Here is a 23,549-nt window from a genome sequence, read left to right as displayed (position 1 = left end):
GATGGGCGTGGTCATCGTCCTAAAGGGTCACGAGGACAACCCTCCTCCTATATATACGTCTCCTGAGGCCTCCTTCGCCAGACTTGATCTCAGGTGCTTGCGGCGACATGGGTCCTCTTGTGAGTGTGGTGGCGCCTGCTTGTAGTTTTATAGTGCTGTTATTATTATTGCTTTTACCATTATTATTATTGGTATTATTATCATTATTACTATTAATATTGATTATTATTATAAATCATTATTATTTATATTGTCCTTATTATCATTGCTATTATCATTATTGCTGCCATCATTATCATTATTATTGTTATTATTGTTATCCTCATTTTTATTAACATTATTATTCGGCCATTTTGCCATGCTTCCTTGAATAGTTTATTCATTTTTAATAATTCTGTAATATGATTTGCTTTTATTTCTTGAATCTTGAGGAAGCTTAATTCATATTAGCTATTTTTTGAAAGTCGTTTTTTTTTTTTTAATTCATATTGAAAACATGTATACCGTCGCTATACATTAGTTGTGAAATTCAAATTAAAATACAGCTGATGGGAAAATAAGTTATACTTTAAGATACATATCAGTGTTTATATTCAGTTTCTATAATTACTTTTATTTACTACATACAGAAGGACCCTGACAACCAATGGCAATTAGACTAATTAGAGAAAGAAAATCCGTGTTAATTTCTAGTTATAAAATCTGAGGGAACGAATCAGATTTCACACCTTAATAAATTTAGCTGTATGCAACTTTCCCTGTTTCACCCAAAGACGATGAGTAAAATGTGATAATGATATTTATTTATTTCTCCTTCTCTCTTCTTTACTTGACTTACTGAAGTATCCATACATATCGATGGCTATATGATACATTCCTCAGCAGGTTATGTGAGCGGTTAGTGTTGTTTACTAGAAATCTTACCTTCTCGTAATTGTTGATAATCGCGGTGATATGGTCGGTTTACAATTTCTTTTACCTCTTCCTAAGTTGAACTGCTTTTTCAAATCTTTAGGTGTTGGTTAAGCGAATTTGTTAATCCTAATGTTTTATCTTGCAGAATCTTTTGCCTTTGTTGGTGGCGGGATGCTTGGCCGCCCCCTCAGACCTCCTGAGCTTGCCGGCGTCTGCTGGTTTACACGTTTCCTCCTCGGGTCCCCTGGAGGTGAAGACGGTCCAGATCCCCGCGCCCTTGGCTGTGGCTCCTGCTGTGGTTCCTCCTGCGCTCACCTTTACCTCCGTCGCCGAACAGGCCTCAGAAGCTGAGCTGAAACAACACCAGATTTCTGTCCCGGCCTCCGTCGTCATCAACCCCGCGCTTCCCTCGGCGGCGGTCATCCCCCCCACCTTCGCCGCTGCTCCTGCCGTCGCCGTTGATGGGGTTTCGGTCGTGGCCTCTGCTTTCGCCCCGTCCAACGTGCGCCTTGATGTGGCCGCGCCCGTGCCCTTCGGCGACGCCCCCGCCCCCGAACAACTGGTGCAGCGAGTGCCTGTGAAGGTGGCCGGCCGCCCCGTCATCTCGCACACCCCCCAGGTCACCGAGGTTCGGCCCGAGCTCAAGATCATCGACAAGACCTACGACGTGGCCGTGCCCAAGCCCGTCTACGAGACCAAGGAAGTGACTCCCATCGAGCACAAGTTCGTGGCCGAGCCTTATGCCGTGCCCCAGCCCTTCGCCGTGCCCCAGCCTTTCGCCGTGCCCCAACCCTATGCCGTGCCTGTACCTGTTGCAGAACAAGTGCACGTGCAACACCACGTAGCTGCTGCTCCTGTTGCAGGCCAATATGTAGCTGCTACTCCTATTGCAGGTCAGTATGCAGCTGCTGCTCCTATTGCAGGCCAATACGCAGCTGCTGCCCCTGTTGCAGGCCAGTATGTAGCGCCTGCATCCGGCGTCCTGCACCACAGTCAGTCCTTCCCTCTTGTCAGTCCTGCCGTTCAGACTGCATCTGCGTAATCTAAACAATTGCTACTTAGGATCTTCAGCTAAACCCTGAAGAATTTGTAAACACAAATGTACTTCTCATAATGCGCACGATCGTAAAGTAATAAAATAAACAGTCTTCAATCCTCAGACAATTATTCTTAAACCTCATTTAAACACCCTAAATTAATATCTGACCTCTCCCCATATATATATATACATATATATATATGTATACACATTATATATATAGTATTATATATATAATATATTATATATTATTATATAATATATATATATAATACTATTATATATAGTATGCTACAAGTACTCACCAAATCTGACCTCTATCTGTCAAAGCGAACGTCATTGGTGAGGCTTTTATGCTTCTATTATTAACACTGTCATTATCGCTATTACATTGCTGTTAGTATTAATATCAACATTTTTATTATTATTATTATTATCACTATCATCATCATTTTGTATTATTATCATTATTATTATTATTATTATTATTATTATTATTATTATATTATTATTATCATTACTATCGTTATCATTATATTATCATTATCATTATTGTAATTGTTTTTTTTTATTACTATCATTATCTTATTATTATATCTATCTTATTATCATTATTACTATTATCATATTGATTTATTATCATGATCGCTACTATTATTATCATTATCATTACATTATTATTACTGCAATGATAATGATAATAATGATAGTGATAATAATAATGATACTGATGATGATAATAACAAAAACCCACACACACACACATATATGTTATATATATATACACACATATACATATATATGTATGTGTAAGAGGCTATGGCTGCCTCAAGGAATGACCAGTCTTTACTGGTGAAGAGTACGCACGAATAAAGGAACACGTTATGAATATCTGGGAGCAGTGCCGAGTGCGGTGTCGCGCCCCGGCCAGCGGATGGCCGGAGGTGGATATTCTGAACGGTAGGGTGACTGAGTAGTTGAAGCAACATAAATCTCTGATAATGAGAGAAATTAATTAAATACTTAATGGACGATATTTCGTGTCTGTTATCAATACCGTGTTCTCACGGTAATGCGTGACCTAAGGTCAGGACAGATTGAGAGTGTATGAATTTAAGAAATTCATCGTGAGATTGACTGAACATATAATTTATACGGATTAAAACATTTATGGGAGAAGAAGGGAGGGAAGAGAAATGAAAGGGCCCATAACATGCACATGCATAATTTTGAAGATACTGTCATATCGTGAAAGCTTTGGTTGAGCGGCGATTTGGAGACGTGGTTGTTTATGTTGGGAGTGCAACTACCGTCGGCTGCCACCAGATTGTAAGATGCTATGGCTGCCTCAAGAGAAAGGCTAGTAGGACAGTGATTGTGGTTAATGGCTTTATTCTTTGTTAATGAAGAGTAAACATGAATAAAGGAACATGATATGAATATCTGGCAGCAATAATGAGTGCGGTGTCGCACCCCTGCAAGCGGAGGGCCGTAGGTGGATATACTGAATGGTAAGGTGAAATGAAGGGTCAAATAGTTTCAGCCAGAACCGACAACTAAGCTCCCGCTGAGGCGATGTTTCCAAACTGATATGGAGCCCACGTGGTAAACATATGAAGCCCACGTAGTTATCTCATTTAATGGCTTACACAAATTGTGCTTACGTGCATGTCATAGGGTGTGTGTGGATATATATGTATATATATGTATTCTTATAAGGAAGAGGAAAACCAACGCGAGTGATACATTCAAAATCAGTACACAAAAATAATACCCTCCCCCCCCAAAAAAAAAAAAAAAAAAAAATCAAATGACCACAGATAAAAAAGGCAGTGTAGCAAGTCAAAGTACTAAATAATGGGTGGTGGTGGTGTTACATGGTGAGCAGGGTAGTTGCAGTGAAAGCATTTAGCTGTGGCTTCATTGTTAGGATGTGGAGTGATTGTGCTATGATCAGGTCAAATCTGTTAAGGAGGGAGGTCAAGATTTTGAAATCAGTATTGTTAAATGGGTGATTGTGGAGGTGAGAATGATCACTAATTACTGAGAAATATGGTTTGCTCAGCTGTCTTCATTGACTTGCCTTTGTGTTCGAGAATGCGGTGACGGAACCATCGTGAGGTTGATCCCACGTACCTAGCCGACAGCTAGGACAAGAAAATACGTAATGTACATTCGAACTTAGAGTCACACTTTTATTTTTTCCTTAAGAAAAATTCAATAGTGTTTGAATTGAAAAAAAAAAAACGAAAACATCTGAGGATAGTATTGTATGAGAATTTTGTTTAATGAATTTCTGAGATCATAACTAAGACCGCTCATATATGGAAGTTTTATATATTTAATGTTTGTGTTGATTGTGGTTGATACAGGTTTTGGGTAGAATTTCAGACATAAAATTGCGTAGGGCTTTATAAAATAGGTAAGATGGATACCCATTTGTAGTGAAATATTCTTTTAAGAACGAAGCTTCTTCATGAAACTAGTTCAAGTTGAACAGATGTAAGCCCGGTTGGTAAGTGTTGTAAAGCTGTTTAACTTGTAAATATGAGGAATATAGCTGAGATAATGTAGTCCATGGCCAGTGAATGTATGTTTCCTGCAGGCACTGATGAAGAAGCAGTTATTACGAAAATTTATACAAGTATCAAGAAATGATAGTTTATTATTTTGCTTAATTTCACAGGTGAATCTAATATTGGGGTGTTGTGAATTCAAGTACGAGAGGAAAGGGTTAATGTGAGAGGGGTCGTTTAACTCGTATGGTCTGAACAAGACAACTTACCAGAAACTATTGGATACAGCTGCTCACAATTCAGTGCTTACCTTTAAAGACTCTATTTACACGCAAATAGACGGTGTAGCAATGGGATCACCACATGGCCCTTGTTACACCAATACCTTCCTTTGCCACCATGAACAAACTTGGCTGAATAATTGCCCTGCTAATTTCATACCTATTTCATATCGTCGTTACATGGACGATACTTTCTTACTCTTCAAGAGTGATGAGGCAGTTTTATTTATATTGTGGTTTCATCGAGAGGAACATTAGCAAATAACGACTTTATGTTAAAACTGGCCATTGTGACAGGCCGTACTGGTTTAAGGGCTCTAATTTCTTTGGTAAATTATTTTTTTTTCCTTAGATGTCTGCCATAATTGCAAAGGAAAGATCAGTCAGGGTGGTTTCCCGTTGGCTTCCCTGACAGTGCTTTTATTGAGACGATGTCTCTAGAAGGGTTGCCAGCCAAGGCTAAGGAGTCCCTGTACCCTTATTTCTATTTATCCCCTAGAAGGGATCCTGACAGGTGCTCCACTGTGGGTCGAAGTGGACCTGGAGTAATAGTGGTTCCATATTCCGCAGGACCAGAACCCCTCAGCCAGATGCAGATTGTACTCATACCGAGGAGTAATATATATATATATATATATATATATATATATATATATATATATATATATATATACATATATATACATATATACATATATATACATATAAATATATATACATATATAAATATATACATATATACAATATATATATATATATCTTGTCCCCTTACGTCCTCTCGCTTTCCCCGCATACCCTTCCCTCGAACGTAGGCCTAACACTGTCCGTGATGGGCGTGGTCATCGTCCTAAAGGGTCACGAGGACAACCTTCCTCCTATATATACGTCTCCTGAGGCCTCCTTCGCCAGACTTGATCTCAGGTGCTTGCGGCGACATGGGTCCTCTTGTGAGTGTGGTGGCGCCTGCTTGTAGTTTTATAGTGCTGTTATTATTATTGCTTTTACCATTATTATTATCATCATTATTTCCATTATTATTATTGGTATACTTAACATTATTGCTGTTATTATTATCGATTATTATCATTATAAATTATTATTATTTTATTGTCATTATTATCATTATTGCTGCTATCATTATCCTTATTATTATTATTGTTGTTATAATTATTGTTATCCTCATTATTATTAACATTATCATTATTATTCGGCCATTTTGCCATGAAGGGTTTATTCATCTTCAATAATTCTGTAATATGATTTGCCTTCATTTCTTGAATTTAGAGGAAGCTTAATTCATATTAGCTATTTTTGAAAGTCATTTTTTTCTTTAATTCAAATTGAAAACATGTATACCGTCGTTATACATAAGTTGTGAAATTCAAATTCAAATACAGCTGATGGGAAAATAAGTTATACTTTAAGATACATATCAGTGTCTATATTCAGTTTCTATAATTATTTTGATTTATTGCATGCAGAAAGACCCTGGCAACTATATGCACTTAGACCAATCAGAGAAAAGATCTGTGTTAATTTCTGGTTATAAAATCTGAGGGAACGAATCAGATTTCACACCTTAATAAATGTATCTGTATGCAGCTTCACCTGTTACAAATGAAGACAATGAGTAGAATCTGATATATATTTCTTTCCCCTTCTCTCATCTTTATTTGGTGTACTGAAATATCCATAGATATCGATGGCTATTTAATATATTCTTCAGCAGGTTATGTGAGCAATTATTGTATCGTAATTATTGATAATCGCGGTGATGTAGTCTGTTTACAATCTATTTTACCTCTTCTTAAGTCCAAGATGTACACAAAACTGCCTTTTCAAATCTTTAGACGTTGGTTAAGCGATTTTGTTATTCCTAATGTTTTATCTTGCAGAATCTTTTGCCTTTGTTGGTGGCGGGATGCTTGGCCGCCCCCTCAGACCTCCTGAGCTTGCCGGCGTCTGCTGGCTTACACGTCTCCTCCTCGGGTCCCCTGGAGGTGAAGACGGTCCAGATCCCCGCGCCCTTGGCTGTGGCTCCTGCTGTGGTTCCTCCTGCGCTCACCTTTACCTCCGTCGCCGAACAGGCCTCAGAAGCTGAGTTGAAACAACAGATTTCTGTCCCTGCCTCCGTCGTCATCAACCCCGCGCTTCCCTCGGCGGCGGTCATCCCCCCCACCTTCGCCGCTGCTCCTGCCGTCGCCGTTGATGGGGTTTCGGTCGTGGCCTCTGCTTTCGCCCCGTCCAACGTGCGCCTTGATGTGGCCGCGCCCGTGCCCTTCGGCGACGCCCCCGCCCCCGAACAGCTGGTGCAGCGAGTGCCTGTGAAGGTGGCCGGCCGCCCCGTCATCTCGCACACCCCCCAGGTCACCGAGGTTCGGCCCGAGCTCAAGATCATCGACAAGACCTACGACGTGGCCGTGCCCAAGCCCGTCTACGAGACCAAGGAAGTGACTCCCATCGAGCACAAGTTCGTGGCCGAGCCGTATGCCGTGCCCCAGCCCTTCGCCGTGCCCCAGCCTTTCTCCGTGCCCCAACCTTATGCCGTGCCTGTACCTGTTGCAGAACAAGTGCACGTGCAACACCACGTAGCTGCTGCTCCTGTTGCAGGCCAATATGTAGCTGCTACTCCTGTTGCAGGCCAGTATGTAGCTGCTACTCCTATTGCAGGCCAGTATGCAGCTGATGCCCCTGTTGCAGGCCAGTATGTAGCTGCTGCTCCTGTTGCAGGCCAGTACGCAGCTGCTGCCCCTGTTGCAGGCCAGTATGTAGCCGCTGCTCCTGTTGCAGGCCAGTATATAGCTCCTGCATCCGGCGTCCTGCACCACAGTCAGTCCTTCCCTCTTGTCAGTCCTGCCGTTCAGACTGCATCTGCGTAATCTAAACAATTGCTACTTAGGATCTTCAGCTAAACCCTGAAGAATTTGTAAACACAAATGTACTTCTCATAATGCGCACGATCGTAAAGTAATAAAATAAACAGTCTTCAATCCTCAGACAATTATTCTTAAACCTCATTTAAACACCCTAAGATTAATATCTTGACCCTCTCCCCCCATATATATATATATACATATATATATATGTATACACACACATATATATATATATATATATATATATATATATATATATATATATATATATATATATATATATATATATATATATATATATATATATATATATATAAATACGTATTAAACAAAGTACTGCTACAAGTACTCACCAGAATCTGACCTCTACATCTGTCAAAGCGGAACGTCATTGGTGAGGCTTTTATTGCTTCTATTATTAACACTTGTCATTATCGCTATTATCATTGCTGTTAGTATTAATATCAACATTTTTATTATTATTATTATTATCACTATCATCATCATTATTGTTATTATTATCATTATTATTATTATTATTATTATTATTATTATTATTATTATTATTATTATTATCCTTATTATTATTATTATTATTATTATTATTATCAATATTGATTTATTATCATGATCGCTACTATTATTATCATTATCATTACATTATTATTACTGCAATGATAATGATAATAATGATAGTGATAATAATAATGATACTGATGATGATAATAACACAAACACACACACACACATATATGTATATATATATACACACATATACATATATATGTATGTGTAAGAGGCTATGGCTGCCTCAAGGAATGACCAGTCTTTACTGGTGAAGAGTACGCACGAATAAAGGAACACGTTATGAATATCTGGCAGCAGTGCCGAGTGCGGTGTCGCGCCCCGGCCAGCGGATGGCCGGAGGTGGATATTCTGAACGGTAGGGTGACTGAGTAGTTGAAGCAACATAAATCTCTGATAATGAGAGAAATTAATTAAATACTTAATGGACGATATTTCGTGTCTGTTATCAATACCGTGTTCTCACGGTAATGCGTGACCTAAGGTCAGGACAGATTGAGAGTGTATGAATTTAAGAAATTCAACGTGAGATTGACTGCACATATAATTTATATGGATTAAAACATTTATGGGAGAAGAAGGGAGGGAAGAGAAATGAAAGGGCCCATAACATGCACATGCATAATTTTGAAGACACTGTCATATCGTGAAAGCTTTGGTTGAGCGGCGATTTGGAGACGTGGTTGTTTGTGTTGAGAGTGCAACTACCGTCGGCTGCTACCAGCTTGTAAGATGCTATGGCTGCCTCAAGAGAAAGGCTAGTAGGACAGTGATAGTGGTTAACGGCTTTATTCTTTGTTAATGAAGAGTAAACATGAATAAAGGAACATGATATGAATATCTGGCAGCAATAATGAGTGCGGTGTCGCACCCCTGCAAGCGGAGGGCCGTAGGTGGATATACTGAATGGTAAGGTGAAATGAAGGATCAAATAGTTTCAGCCAGAACCGACAACTAAGCTCCCGCTGAGGCGATGTTTCCAAACTGATATGGAGCCCACGTGGTAAACATATGAAGCCCACGTAGTTATCTCATTTAATGGCTTACACAAATTGTGCTTACGTGCATGTCATAGGGTGTGTGTGGATATATGTATATATATGTATTCTTATAAGGAAGAGGAAAACCAACGCGAGTGATACATTCAAAATCAGTACACAAAAATAATACCCCCCCAAAAAAAAAAAAAAAAAAAAAAATCAAATGACCACAGATAAAAAAGGCAGTGTAGCAAGTCAAAGTACTAACTAAATAATGGGTGGTGGTGGTGTTACATGGTGAGCAGGGTAGTTGCAGTTGTTAGGATGTGGAGTGATTCTGCTATGATCAGGTCAAATCTGTTAAGGAGGGAGGTCAAGATTTTGAAATCAGTATTGTTAAATGGGTGATTGTGGAGGTGAGAATGATCTCTAATTACTGAGAAATATGGTTTGCTCAGCTGTCTTCATTGACTTGCCTTTGTGTTCGAGAATGCGGTGACGGAACCATCGTGAGGTTGATCCCACGTACCTAGCCGACAGCTAGGACAAGAAAATACGTAATGTACATTCGAACTTAGAGTCACACTTTTATTTTTTCCTTAAGAAAAATTCAATAGTGTTTGAATTGTAAAAAAAAAAAAAAAAAAAAAAAAAAAAAAAAAAAAAAACGAAAACATCTGAGAATAGTATTGTATGAGAATTTTGTTTAATGATTTTCTGAGATCATAACTAAGACCGCTCATATATGGAAGTTTTATATATTTAATGTTTGTGTTGATTGTGGTTGATACAGGTTTTGGGTAGAATTTCAGACAAAAAATTGCGTAGGGCTTTATAAAATAGGTAAGATGGATACCCATTTGTAGTGAAATATTCTTTTAAGAACGAAGCTTCTTCATGAAACTAGTTCAAGTTGAACAGATGTAAGCCCGGTTGGTAAGTCTTGTAAAGCTGTTTAACTTGTAAATATGAGGAATATAGCTGAGATAATGTAGTCCATGGCCAGTGAATGTGTGTTTCCTGCAGGCACTGATGAAGAAGCAGTTATTACGAAAATTTATACAAGTATCAAGAAATGACAGTTTATTATTTTGCTTAATTTCACAGGTGAATCTAATATTGGGGTGTTGTGAATTCAAGTATGAGAGGAAAGGGTTAATGTGAGAGGGGTCATTTAACTCGTATGGTCTGAACAAGACAACTTACCAGAAACTATTGGATACAGCTGCTCACAATTCAGTGTTTACCTTTAATGACTATTTACACGCAAATAGACGGTGTAGCAATGGGATCACCACATGGCCCTTGTTACACCAATCCCTTCCTTTGCCACCATGAACAAACTTGGCTGAATAATTGCCCTGCTAATTTCATACCTATTTCATATCGTCGTTACATGGACGATACTTTCTTACTCTTCAAGAGTGATGAGGCAGTTTTGTTTATATTGTGGTTTCATCGAGAGGAACATTAGCAAATAACGACTTTATGTTAAAACTGGCCATTGTGACAGGCCGTACTGGTTTAAGGGCTCTAATTTCTTTGGTAAATTATTTTTTTTTCCTTAGATGTCTGCCATAATTGCAAAGGAAAGATCAGTCAGGGTGGTTTCCCGTTGGCTTCCCTGACAGCGCTTTTATTGAGACGATGCCTCTAGAAGGGTTGCCAGCCAAGGCTAAGGAGTCCCTGTACCCTTATTTCTATTTATCCCCTAGAAGGGATCCTGACAGGTGCTCCACTGTGGGTCGAAGTGGACCTGAAGTAATAGTGGCTCCATATTCCGCAGGACCAGAACCCCTCAGCCGGATGCAGATTGTACTCATACCGAGGAGTAATATATATATATATATATATATATATATATATATATATATATATATATACATATATACATATATATACATATATACATATATATACATATAAATATATATACATATATAAATATATACATATATACATATATATATATATATATATATATATATCTTGTCCCCTTACGTCCTCTCGCTTTCCCCGCATACCCTTCCCTCGAACGTAGGCCTAACACTGTCCCTGATGGGCGTGGTCATCGTCCTAAAGGGTCACGAGGACAACCTTCCTCCTATATATACGTCTCCTGAGGCCTCCTTCGCCAGACTTGATCTCAGGTGCTTGCGGCGACATGGGTCCTCTTGTGAGTGTGGTGGCGCCTGCTTGTAGTTTTATAGTGCTGTTATTATTATTGCTTTTACCATTATTATTATCATCATTATTTCCATTATTATTATTGGTATACTTAACATTATTGCTGTTATTATTATCGATTATTATCATTATAAATTATTATTATTTTATTGTCATTATTATCATTATTGCTGCTATCATTATCCTTATTATTATTATTGTTGTTATAATTATTGTTATCCTCATTATTATTAACATTATCATTATTATTCGGCCATTTTGCCATGAAGGGTTTATTCATCTTCAATAATTCTGTAATATGATTTGCCTTCATTTCTTGAATCTAGAGGAAGCTTAATTCATATTAGCTATTTTTGAAAGTCGTTTTTTTCTTTAATTCAAATTGAAAACATGTATACCGTCGTTATACATAAGTTGTGAAATTCAAATTCAAATACAGCTGATGGGAAAATAAGTTATACTTTAAGATACATATCAGTGTCTATATTCAGTTTCTATAATTATTTTGATTTATTGCATGCAGAAAGACCCTGGCAACTATATGCACTTAGACCAATCAGAGAAAAGATCTGTGTTAATTTCTGGTTATAAAATCTGAGGGAACGAATCAGATTTCACACCTTAATAAATGTATCTGTATGCAGCTTCACCTGTTACAAATGAAGACAATGAGTAGAATCTGATATATATTTCTTTCCCCTTCTCTCATCTTTATTTGGTGTACTGAAATATCCATAGATATCGATGGCTATTTAATATATTCTTCAGCAGGTTATGTGAGCAATTATTGTATCGTAATTATTGATAATCGTGGTGATGTAGTCTGTTTACAATCTATTTTACCTCTTCTTAAGTCCAAGATGTACACAAAACTGCCTTTTCAAATCTTTAGACGTTGGTTAAGCGATTTTGTTATTCCTAATGTTTTATCTTGCAGAATCTTTTGCCTTTGTTGGTGGCGGGATGCTTGGCCGCCCCCTCAGACCTCCTGAGCTTGCCGGCGTCTGCTGGCTTACACGTCTCCTCCTCGGGTCCCCTGGAGGTGAAGACGGTCCAGATCCCCGCGCCCTTGGCTGTGGCTCCTGCTGTGGTTCCTCCTGCGCTCACCTTTACCTCCGTCGCCGAACAGGCCTCAGAAGCTGAGCTGAAACAACACCAGATTTCTGTCCCTGCCTCCGTCGTCATCAACCCCGCGCTTCCTTCGGCGGCGGTCATCCCCCCCACCTTCGCCGCTGCTCCTGCCGTCGCCGTTGATGGGGTTTCGGTCGTGGCCTCTGCTTTCGCCCCGTCCAACGTGCGCCTTGATGTGGCCGCGCCCGTGCCCTTCGGCGACGCCCCCGCCCCCGAACAGCTGGTGCAGCGAGTGCCTGTGAAGGTGGCCGGCCGCCCCGTCATCTCGCACACCCCCCAGGTCACCGAGGTTCGGCCCGAGCTCAAGATCATCGACAAGACCTACGACGTGGCCGTGCCCAAGCCCGTCTACGAGACCAAGGAAGTGACTCCCATCGAGCACAAGTTCGTGGCCGAGCCTTATGCCGTGCCCCAGCCCTTCGCCGTGCCCCAGCCTTTCGCCGTGCCCCAACCCTATGCCGTGCCTGTACCTGTTGCAGAACAAGTGCACGTGCAACACCACGTAGCTGCTGCTCCTGTTGCAGGCCAATATGTAGCTGCTACTCCTGTTGCAGGCCAGTATGTAGCTGCTACTCCTATTGCAGGCCAGTATGCAGCTGATGCTCCTGTTGCAGGCCAGTATGTAGCTGCTGCTCCTATTGCAGGCCAGTACGCAGCTGCTGCCCCTGTTGCAGGCCAGTATGTAACTGCTGCTCCTGTTGCAGGCCAGTATATAGCTCCTGCATCCGGCGTCCTGCACCACAGTCAGTCCTTCCCTCTTGTCAGTCCTGCCGTTCAGACTGCATCTGCGTAATCTAAACAATTGCTACTTAAAATCTCCAGCTAAACCCTGAAGAATTTGTAAACACAAATGGAATTCTCGTAATTCGCACGATTGTATAGTAATAAAATAAACAGTCTGTCAATCCTCAGACAATTATTCTTAAACCTCATTTAAATACTTTAAGATTACACCAACAAAGACTATCAATTAATTATTATTATTATTATTATCATTATTATTATTATTATTATTATTATTATTATTATTATTATCATTATTATTATTATCATTATCATCATTATTATCATTAATATTATTATCATTATTATTATTATTATTATTATATTTATTATTATTATTATTATTATTAATATTATTATTATTATTATTATTATTATTATTATTATTATTGTTATCCTTATTATTATTACCTATATGATCATTATGATGATGATGATGATGATGATTGATACTGTTGTTATTATCAGTTTCATTATAAATATTATTATTGTTACACAAACGATAATGGTAACACACACACACACACACACACACACACACACACACACACACACACACACACACACACACACACACACCACTCATATATATATATATATATATATATATATATATATATGTATATATATATATATATGCATATATGTATATGCACATGCATGCAAACATATGTATGTGTACTGTCTGGTTAGTGTTTAGTATGAACAAGGTAATGTTTTTCCATTCAAGTTCAGGTATGTTTGTATGTATATATAAATATTCATAAAAAAAATATTTATGAGTATGATTGAAATTAAGTCAGCTATATAAAAATGATATAAGGAATTCGGCAACTGAATGCATATCAACACTTTAGAAATGTCAGTGGATTATTTCTAAAAGTGTACTCGAATGCTACAAAATTTTGTTTACATTTGTGAAACTCATCGAGAGTTAACTACGGAGTGTAAGTGATATTGATAAAACGTTTGACACTTTTGCGGATTATAATTAAGAAAAAAATAAAACATCGTTATAGTATATGCATATTTATATATCATTAAATTATGAGGAGCTGATAGAGTGTAATACTGTTGTGTTATTTTTTCTTCCATTTTAAGCCCTTCATTGGCGTAGGAGTCAAGGAAACTCCACGTGAATCTCTCAGGAGACAGAGTTAAGCCATTCTTTTCGAATTCACTTGTATTTAATACAAAATATAGAGAAATTTACCTGCTGACAAGATGGGTAAGAAAGACAAGAAGAAGGGAAAGGGAGCTGAGAAGACGGCAGCTAAGACAGAAAAGAAACAGAGTCAGAAACTGAAGAAGGAATTAGCGGCGAAAGGAGAAGTAAGCAGCATTGTTTTTAATGGTTTAGAATAATAGATGATTATTCTTTTCTTTGACTGATATTAGACCATTAGGTCATTAATCACTATACTAATAATCATGAATTAGTGTTCTAGTCCAGAAATGATACATGTGCACAGATGGAGGAGAATCAGGGGTCAAAATGAGCGTGTAAAACAAAACCATTAGGTATTTAAAGTAGTCTGCAGATAGTTAAGAGAAGGCCCGTCGCATATCAAAGAATACTTCTATGCTTTCATTCCAGCAAAATTAGCAACTGTTATGTATATGCATTTGGGGAAGGCAAGAGCTTGATGACTTCCTTGTTGATTCATTATCAAAAATAGAAAAATAACTTGGATTGTTCCTTATCAAATAAGGAACAATCCAAGTTATTTTTCTTTATATTTCTGCTTAAATATAAAGAGTCTTTTTGGGCTTTGCCAGAGAGAAAAGTATAGAGACAACAGGGTTATCAAATATACAATAAATTTGTACTAGGAATGTTAAAATGATATATCTGTGTATAAAGACAATAATGCTTGATTAAAGATTATAATATATACTTGAATATGCTTACATGTATATACTTTTCCATTTTTCTGTTATATATTAAGGCAAGCAGGCCATGGTGGAGTCACTTTAGATTTTATCTTTCTTTGGCTTATATTTTTATATTATAGCATATGTATAAGTCTATTTGTGTTACCAGTGATCCACGTGGAAAACTACCACGTGGTCCACTGGTAACAGAAATGGACTTATGTACATGCTATATTGAATATAGCATATGCATAAGTCTTTTTCTGTTACCAGTGGACCACGTGGCTGTTTTCCACGTGGATCCAAAAGTCCCAAATAGGAACTATTCACTCAGCAAGGGCATAGATGACATGTTATCTGATCTCGTTTGACCCTGGAGTTCGTGACCAGCACCCGACGCGGTAAGGTAGGCTCAGCCCTCCCCCTCTGGGCTAAGCTGACCTGACCCGCAACACAGCATACAGCCATACCCATATATAGACATTGTCTCGTGTGTTCCATACTGTGTGTTGTACAACTCCCAATAAAGAGTCACGTCGTTAACAAGTATAACTATCCCCTGCAAAGCCATTATAATAGGGTTCTATACCCATTATATATATGCTACAGTTGTAATTCTATTACTATTAATAAATAATTATGAACACACCTGTAGTGGCTTTCAAAATGTGATTATATTGGGTGTGTTCTATCTAAATTCACCTGAAATTTGTGATCTATGATGGTCAGTCTACCATCTGGAACTCAGCCTGATAGTGCTGCTTTGTCAAGTGTCTGTCATAGCCACAAACTACCTTCATATATATTGCAAAATTTATTTATTGCTGAACATGTGCAGAGGCTATATTGATTGGTATGATTCCTGTTGTAATCATGTATCTTTTAATAAATTTCTCTAATATATTTTACAGCTTTGCAGCTTACAGCAAACTAGGCAAAAAAAAAAAATTATATGCTCTTCTTGTAACTTGCTGAATATTAAAATTTCAGGAAGATATTGATAGTCTGATTGCCAAATTTGTTGAAATGGACAAAGCCAAGACTACTATTATGGAGGATTTGGTACCACCCCCATCAAGACGCTCAGCATTCACAATAACGGCACACCCAGACAAAGATCAGCTGATTCTGTTTGGGGGAGAGTACTTCAATGGAAGTAAGGTTTGTATAGATGAAGATTTTTGGACTGCATCCTGTATGTTTGACAGTGCTAGTAAGGGTTTAAACTATATTTCTCACAATCTTTATATAATTTTATGCCTATGTGTGTGTATCTGTGTGTATATCTTTGACTAGCAGACAGACCTTGTTTTTCTAGATAAACATAACCTCTCATATTTCAGACGTTCATGTTCAATGACTTGTTTTTCTACACAATCAAACAAGACCGTTGGATTCAAATAAGAAGTCCAGGTGGACCCACTCCCAGGTCGGCACATCAGGCAGTTGCCTTGTCGCAGGTGAGATACAAAGATGGTGTTCCTGCTTTAGGCCTTAAGGAATATTTTGTTGTCATGCAGTCATGTCTCATAATCCAATTTGGCATTAGTGTGCTTCCAGTTTGAATTGTCCAGGAGCAGAGATGGTATAGTTTTAATTGTGTTTTTTGGTTTGCAGGGTGGTGGACAGCTGTGGATTTTTGGGGGAGAGTTCACATCACAGTCACAGTCTCAGTTCCACCATTTCAAGGACCTTTGGGTATTCCATTTCAAGACCAAGAAATGGGAGAAGATTCAGTAAGTTTTAGATTGATGAACATTAATTTTGTTCGTAGCCTGTTATTGTTGAAGAAATGACAAATAATTTCCAGATTGAATATGTATGCTTGTATTCTTTGTCTTTGTTATGTCATATTATAATGCTCGCAATCTTAAGGTGGTGTATTCATCGAGGCAAACTTATATAGATAGATAGATAAATAGACAGATATCTAATATCTTTATAATTATATCAGGGCCCCAGGAGGACCATCTGCTCGAAGTGGTCATCGGATGGTTGCATTAAAAAAGAATTTGATTGTGTTCGGAGGTTTCCATGACAATTCCTTTGATTGCAAGTACTTCAATGATGTTCATGCCTTCAACCTTGAGGAATACAAATGGAGTAAACTGGAAATATCAGGTAAGATGAACTAACACATTGTTTAGAAAAATTTGTGTTTCATGATTCTTAAGAATATGATAATGTTTCAGTTGTCAGCAGTTTTTCTGGGATGGCAAAAATATATGCCATGTTTTTTTTTTTTTTTTTTTTTTTTTGATTGTCTTTACTCATAAGTGGCTCCACAAGTACTTAGTCACCAGGGAGTTAATCACCTATTTATTACTTTCCTTGATTTTTGGGAAGATTCTATTCTTTATCTCTAATAGTAATGTTCATAACATTATAATAATCATAATGTCAATAATAATGATAACATTGATATAAATAGCACTAGAAAAAAAAAAAAAATTCCTGAAAACTCAAAGAATGGGGGAAATCAGGTGATGTCACAAACATACTAATTGACTCCTTGGTGGCTGAACACTTGTGCATTCGGTTTTAATTTTTATTAGTAATATTTTGTTTATTAATGTTACTGTACAAATTCAGCTACAAGATACAAATATCGCAAGTGAAGATTTGTGTTTTATACTTGGGAGTTATGATATAAATTTTCTCCTTGTGTAGGTGAACTCGGGGAGATATTGGAATTCATACTTCATATTTTTTCCACTTTGTTCCTTTTTTAACCATACTGAAAGAAATGTGAAATTGAAAATAAGGACAGAGTGAATGATTGAAAAATAAAAGTGATAGTAACAGATGGAAAATAAAAGATATTGACTCAAAACTAGGACAAATGATAGGTGACATATGCAGGAAACTTTTCCTTGTAGTCCATTGTTAATGCTTATGATAATTTTCTTGTAGGCCTAACTGTTTTAAGATTATATTGATGTTGATAAAAGCTAAATAATTTATGTAGTAGAGGTTGGTGAATCCTTGAAGATAGTGGGGGTGTTAAGAAACTGCAAAGCTGAATCAGGTACATCAGGATTTTAGATACATAGCATTGGCTAGGGTTGGTAAATCCAGACCACATTCACTGAATTTAGGTTTTCCTATGTAAATATTTCTCAAATATATTTGAATTTGATAAAGAAAAATTGTTATTTATTCACCATGACCTTCAGAGAAAGATCTTGTCTACCAAATTGTATGATACCGTAAGGTTTCTCTTCCATGTATTACAGATGAAGTTGATATAAGCAGAGTATTTTAAAGTGTATCAAAATCTTCTCACCAGGGAAGGCCCCATGTCCCAGATCAGCCTGCCAGATGGTCCCAATCTCAGATGGACGTGTTTTGATTTATGGCGGTTACAGCAAGCAGAAGTTGAAGAGGGATGTCGAGAAGGGTGTCACACACACAGACATGCATCTCCTGTGTCCTGATAGTGAGTGCTTAGTGGTGAATCATTGTCACTTGTACGCAGTCAAGATTTTACTTAATATGTTGCCCAGACAATGTGGTTTCAGAAAATAATAATTTTGAATGTGTATTTAAAGGGCATTCACATGGTACAGTTGCAGAAAGGAATTTCGTACCCCTCTGGTAAACTAACCCACCAATTGGTGGTGGTTGTAGTAATATTATTATTATTGTTATTATTATTATTAGTAGTAGTAATAGTAGTGATAATGAATGTTGTTTGATGTGTGATTAATGGAGAAGTTTCAAAGTAAAGTCCTCAGATCTTAAAGTAAATGTATGTATACAACACTCACTTGTTATGCCAAAAATAAAAGCATGATAACAGATAATCTCTATAACAAATCTAAACTTTGCCTTACAGCAACCTGTAACCACTTGTACCCTGGCTCCTAGTTTAAATGTGTTTTTGAATATATATTTATATTATTTTATTTTATTTTATTTTTTTATTTATTATTATTATTATTATTTTTTTTTGTACTTTTATCATTTCCTGTGTCATTAAAGTTTAATAATCATATTAAGTGTTATTGTGTATCGGTAAGATTTGTCTAAATTTACTTTTGTTTACTTTTACATGTTCTTGAAGAATGGGATGGCTCTATATATTTACACTTCATTTATCACTATATAGATTAATTATATTGTCTGTTAAGGAATATATAAATTCTAAAAAATTACTTGTACTCTCAATGAACTTCATCTCTATTCATTATCATCATCATGTGTGGATAGCTCATACATCTATTGATATCACTTTCCTTTCACCAGTAAAGATGTATATATATGAAGAGAGAGTGAGAGTGAGTGAGGGAATGAGTTAGTGAGTGAGTGAGTGTCAGTCAGTCACCATGACTATACTACCTTCCATCAGTCACATGTCTCAAAGGGTATTTATTCATAGATAATCTGTTTACTAAGAGCATGGTGTTGCCCCTTGGTGAGTTACCTAACCTGAGGGGGAACAGAAACTCCTGTCAGGAAATGAACACACAAAATTTAGTATTGCAGGAATAGAAAATTGTGTATCATATTTGAAAAGCATTCATGTGATATCCACAGAACATGACACAACTGGCCTAAAGTGGAAATGGCAGTCGGTGAAGCAGGCTGGTGTCCGCCCTTCCCCCAGGTGTGGTTTCTCCCTGGCCCCAACCGGGAGTGACAAAGCCATCCTCTTTGGCGGTGTTTATGATGAGCTTGACGAGGATGAAGAGCTGGAAGGTGTCTTTTACAATGACATGTATCAGCTGGATCTAATGAAGCCAACTTGGCATGAAGGTTTGTCACTAAAAATAATTGCTGCGATGTATGTCAATGTTGTGGCACTTGTAAAAGATTTTTTTTTTCAGGTAGTTATCAGAAAGGATGTAAATATTGGTACTTTCATAAAGATGAAATTTACATCATTTTCAAATAAAGTTATTGTATATTCAATGTTGGGGTTGTTGATACTGAGGTCATACAGTATATATACAATAGATGCTTTGGAATGTTGACCGTTATCTCTTTCTCACCACCAATTAGTGATTGTTACTGGGAAAAAAGAAACAGCTGAAAAGAAGAAGAGAAGAAGAAAGAAGAAAGATGGACAAGAAGAGGAAAGTGAAGATGAAGAAGAGGTAAGAGAAGAAATCAGATTATAATCATGATCTTGATGTATTGTTTATGTTTAAATTGTTTTGGTAACTGGATGTGAATATAAGCTATATGACTTATATATATATATATATATATATATATATATATACATATAATATATATACATATATATATATATATATATATATATATATATATATATATATATATATATATGTATGTATATATATGAATATATATGTATATATATGTATATACATATATATATATATATGTATATATATGTATATACATGTATATATGTATATATGAGAAATTGAAAAATTAAATGAGATGAATTAATTTTCTGTCTTAGGAAATGGAGGAGAAATTGGAGAACATGACAGTGGACGACAAGAATGAAAAGGTGGTTGTTAGTGATGATGGGGTATTTACAGTAAGTATGGTGCTGCTCTCTATTTTTGTCTGAATTCTAGGCTAATTTTATTTATATTGTAGAATAATACTGTTCTTCTTCTTTTATCACTGTTGCTGTTTCCTTAATAACTTTATTTATTTACTTTTCTATGATTTGGTATTACCTGTTTTTACTTAGATCCTCCCCCCCCCCAAAAAAAAAAAAAAAAAAAAAAAAGGAGGGGGATCTTTATTTTTCAAAATATGGTTGGATGGATAACTTTAATACTCATGAAATGTGAGTATTCGTTTCCATTCTTTCATCTGTGTTGCTGGAAGGCATCTTAAAGACTTCAGAGATTAACCCATTTTTCTTTAATACACTTTCCACCCATTCCTTGGCAGGTAACAGTGGGTCCCTCTAGCAGCAGTACAGACAAGAGAGACGAGGCGGCAGGGGGTGAGGGCGCGGAGGTCTTCATGCCTCCTCCCAGAATCAATGCAGGGATGGTTGTCAAGAAAGGAATCCTGTACGTCTATGGGGGCATCTATGAGGATGGGGACAAGCAGCTTACTCTGGGTGATTTTTATGCTCTAGGTGAGGAGGTTTACATGTTTCAAGCTTTGGATCATGTTGCTGATGTATTTTCTTTTTTTTCTTTTTTTTTTCTTTTGTATTTTATTTGACCTCTTTTATGTTGATTCATTAGTATGAGTAATAACAATATGAGACATATGAGAATATTCCTAAAAATCAAGGAAAAGGGTAAACAACTGAGATATGTAGTACTAGTAACTGACTAAGGGCTTTTGGAACCATCTGTGTGGCTTGGAGAGACAATTAACCCAATCGCCACGTTTGGCAAGAATACATGCCATGCCCACTGTAACACAGGTTTATTTATTGTATTCACACATAGATGGCTCTACAAGTGCTTAGTCATCAAGGGGTCACTTATTAGTCCTACCTTTCTCACCTGTTTACCCTTTTCCTTGACTTTTGGAAAGGATCTTTTGCATTATTTCATTGTCTTAAATGTTAACAAGATTTTAATAATACTTTAATAATCATAACATCAATAACAATAATAACAGTATTGATATCAATTGTATTAAAAGGAAAAACGCATTTTCCCGCCAATTCAAGGAATGGGGAAATCAAGATCGGTCAGTAGGGCCTACTGATAGACTCCTTGGAGGCTGAGCACATGTGGAGCCATCTGTATGTAACAAAATTCACAAAAACCTACAAGGGACAGAACATAAATCCGGGGTGATTGGGTTAACAAACTAAACTCCCTATCAGCATGCTGTGTCCCATAGACTAAAATAACAGTAAATCCTTTTATTGCAGACTTGAACAAATTGGAAGAATGGCAGACCATCATCGCCCTGAACAAGGAGGATTTGGAATGGTTTGAATCGGATTCTGAAGACGATGATGATGATGACGAAGAGGGTATGGATGATGATAGTGAGGAAGATGATGATGACGATGATGATGGTGGAATGGAGACAGACTAAGCTCTGTATATGTCTGCAATGTGAAAGAGAAAGTTATTGTAATTGAATGGAACCTATGTAGCTTTCTGAAAATGTATGCTATTGCCACTAAAGAATGTATGGTGAAAATGACTGGAAATGGATCCATGTTACAAAGGTTGCTTATATATTTGTTTGACAGGTTTATCAATAATGACATATTCAATTTGTTATGTATGTGATAATATATATTAATAAATTGTGAAACTGATTAAGAATTTTATTGAACCATACCCCCTCAGTTAATTAGTTCTTCCCTTCATACCCCTGTTGCATCTGCAAGTGAAGTTCCCTCCCAGATTTCAAAGATAAAATACAAAGACAAATGAAAACTTGAGAATAACAAACTGAGCAACACACATTTGCTGACAATGTACCAATAAACTTATGGCTGTTTACTATTTTAGGTAAGTATTACAAACTGAAATAAAACACCCCAACAGCCTCAAATAAAGAAATGTGAAAGTCAAGGAGTATTAGCAGGGGTAAATATGGCAGGCTAGGAGAGTATGGAATCCACCAATGAGAAATATACAAATCCAGGACAAATTAAGTTCCCTCTTCCTTGGGTTTCAAGGGGGTCACTAAGGATGAAATCGTAAGCCTACATAGTCTATAGAAAACTAAACTACTTTTGCATTTCTTATGTTCTTGATATTAACCCTTGCCCTTGTTGAAAGAGTGAAAAATAGAATTAAAATAAACTAGCAGTGCCATTTATATCCCAAATTTTACTGGTGCTACCCTTAAATCGGGTTTTTATTTTCTAATGCTGTATAATTAGATTTGATTAATTATTTTGCATTCTATATGAGGAGCATTCTTAGGAAATTGCATTGTCATTTGTTGATGAAATAATCCCTGAGCAAATTTTCTGTATTTATTTCACTTTGAAGTTTGTTTTCATGAGAAAATACAAGAACTTTATTGTGTCTTCCATCAGTGGAAAAAATAGCCCATGCACTGCACTCCAATAAATCTTACAATCAGCAATATTAGCAGGAGAAGAGGTGACATTGATCAATGCAGTGCAACAACTGCCACAATATTTTTTTTTTATACCGAATGAGTTACACTAATGGTTCTCCCAACAGATCTCCCAAGTCCCTCATCTTCGTCTTTGTCCAGGAGACCTTTACACTCAGAGGCCTTCGCTAAATGTATCAAGGGCGATCACTGGTCACCAGACATACTCCCACTACGCTTTAATTACAGCACTTTCAGTGTCAGTACAAAAACTTGCAATTAATCCAAGAAACTTTATTAGGGTTCTTCTGACTCTCAGGATCTCTCAGAGTGACTCATGGTAAACTGAGTCAAATGCCTTCTTGAACTCTCGCACCAACTCACGATAGAGCTCTGCA

At 37.2% G+C, this 23,549-nt stretch overlaps 4 protein-coding genes across 4 annotated transcripts; all 4 read left to right on the top strand.

Moving 5' to 3' along the window:
- The first annotated feature begins 51 nt into the window (after nt 1-51).
- On the top strand, nt 52-2,074 carry LOC119589895 (pupal cuticle protein G1A-like). The gene is made up of 2 exons (XM_037938534.1): nt 52-119; nt 1,061-2,074. The coding sequence occupies exons 1-2, from the start codon at nt 108-110 to the stop codon at nt 1,955-1,957; spliced, it is 909 nt and encodes a 302-aa protein (XP_037794462.1). The 5' UTR covers nt 52-107; the 3' UTR covers nt 1,958-2,074.
- Nucleotides 2,075-5,607: 3,533 nt separating this feature from the next.
- LOC119589893 (pupal cuticle protein G1A-like) lies at nt 5,608-7,747 on the top strand. Its single transcript, XM_037938532.1, has 2 exons — nt 5,608-5,698; nt 6,647-7,747. Exons 1-2 carry the CDS (start codon nt 5,687-5,689, stop codon nt 7,628-7,630), a joined length of 996 nt encoding a protein of 331 aa, XP_037794460.1. The 5' UTR covers nt 5,608-5,686; the 3' UTR covers nt 7,631-7,747.
- Nucleotides 7,748-11,223: 3,476 nt separating this feature from the next.
- LOC119589892 (pupal cuticle protein G1A-like) lies at nt 11,224-13,421 on the top strand. The gene is made up of 2 exons (XM_037938530.1): nt 11,224-11,368; nt 12,317-13,421. The coding sequence occupies exons 1-2, from the start codon at nt 11,357-11,359 to the stop codon at nt 13,301-13,303; spliced, it is 999 nt and encodes a 332-aa protein (XP_037794458.1). The 5' UTR covers nt 11,224-11,356; the 3' UTR covers nt 13,304-13,421.
- Nucleotides 13,422-14,393: 972 nt separating this feature from the next.
- On the top strand, nt 14,394-22,396 carry LOC119589891 (kelch domain-containing protein 4-like). The gene is made up of 11 exons (XM_037938529.1): nt 14,394-14,625; nt 16,159-16,329; nt 16,512-16,628; nt 16,786-16,904; nt 17,123-17,289; nt 18,458-18,607; nt 19,708-19,926; nt 20,173-20,267; nt 20,603-20,683; nt 21,049-21,241; nt 21,998-22,396. Exons 1-11 carry the CDS (start codon nt 14,518-14,520, stop codon nt 22,165-22,167), a joined length of 1,590 nt encoding a protein of 529 aa, XP_037794457.1. The 5' UTR covers nt 14,394-14,517; the 3' UTR covers nt 22,168-22,396.
- The last annotated feature ends 1,153 nt before the right edge of the window (nt 22,397-23,549 follow it).

This window comes from Penaeus monodon, chromosome 26 (genome assembly GCF_015228065.2).
Source record: "Penaeus monodon isolate SGIC_2016 chromosome 26, NSTDA_Pmon_1, whole genome shotgun sequence".
NCBI classification, from domain to species: domain Eukaryota; kingdom Metazoa; phylum Arthropoda; class Malacostraca; order Decapoda; family Penaeidae; genus Penaeus; species Penaeus monodon.
Note: the sequence above shows the minus strand (reverse complement) of the source record. Positions and strands in the feature narration are given on the sequence as shown.

Coding starts and splice junctions, on each gene's coding strand:
- LOC119589891 (XM_037938529.1), top strand. CDS start 14,518: ATGGGTAAGAAAGACAAGAAGAAGGGAAAGGGAGCTGAGAAGACGGCA. Junction 16,905..17,122: donor AAGAAATGGGAGAAGATTCA/GTAAGTTTTAGA, acceptor TAATTATATCAG/GGCCCCAGGAGGACCATCTG. Junction 19,927..20,172: donor GAAGCCAACTTGGCATGAAG/GTTTGTCACTAA, acceptor ACCACCAATTAG/TGATTGTTACTGGGAAAAAA.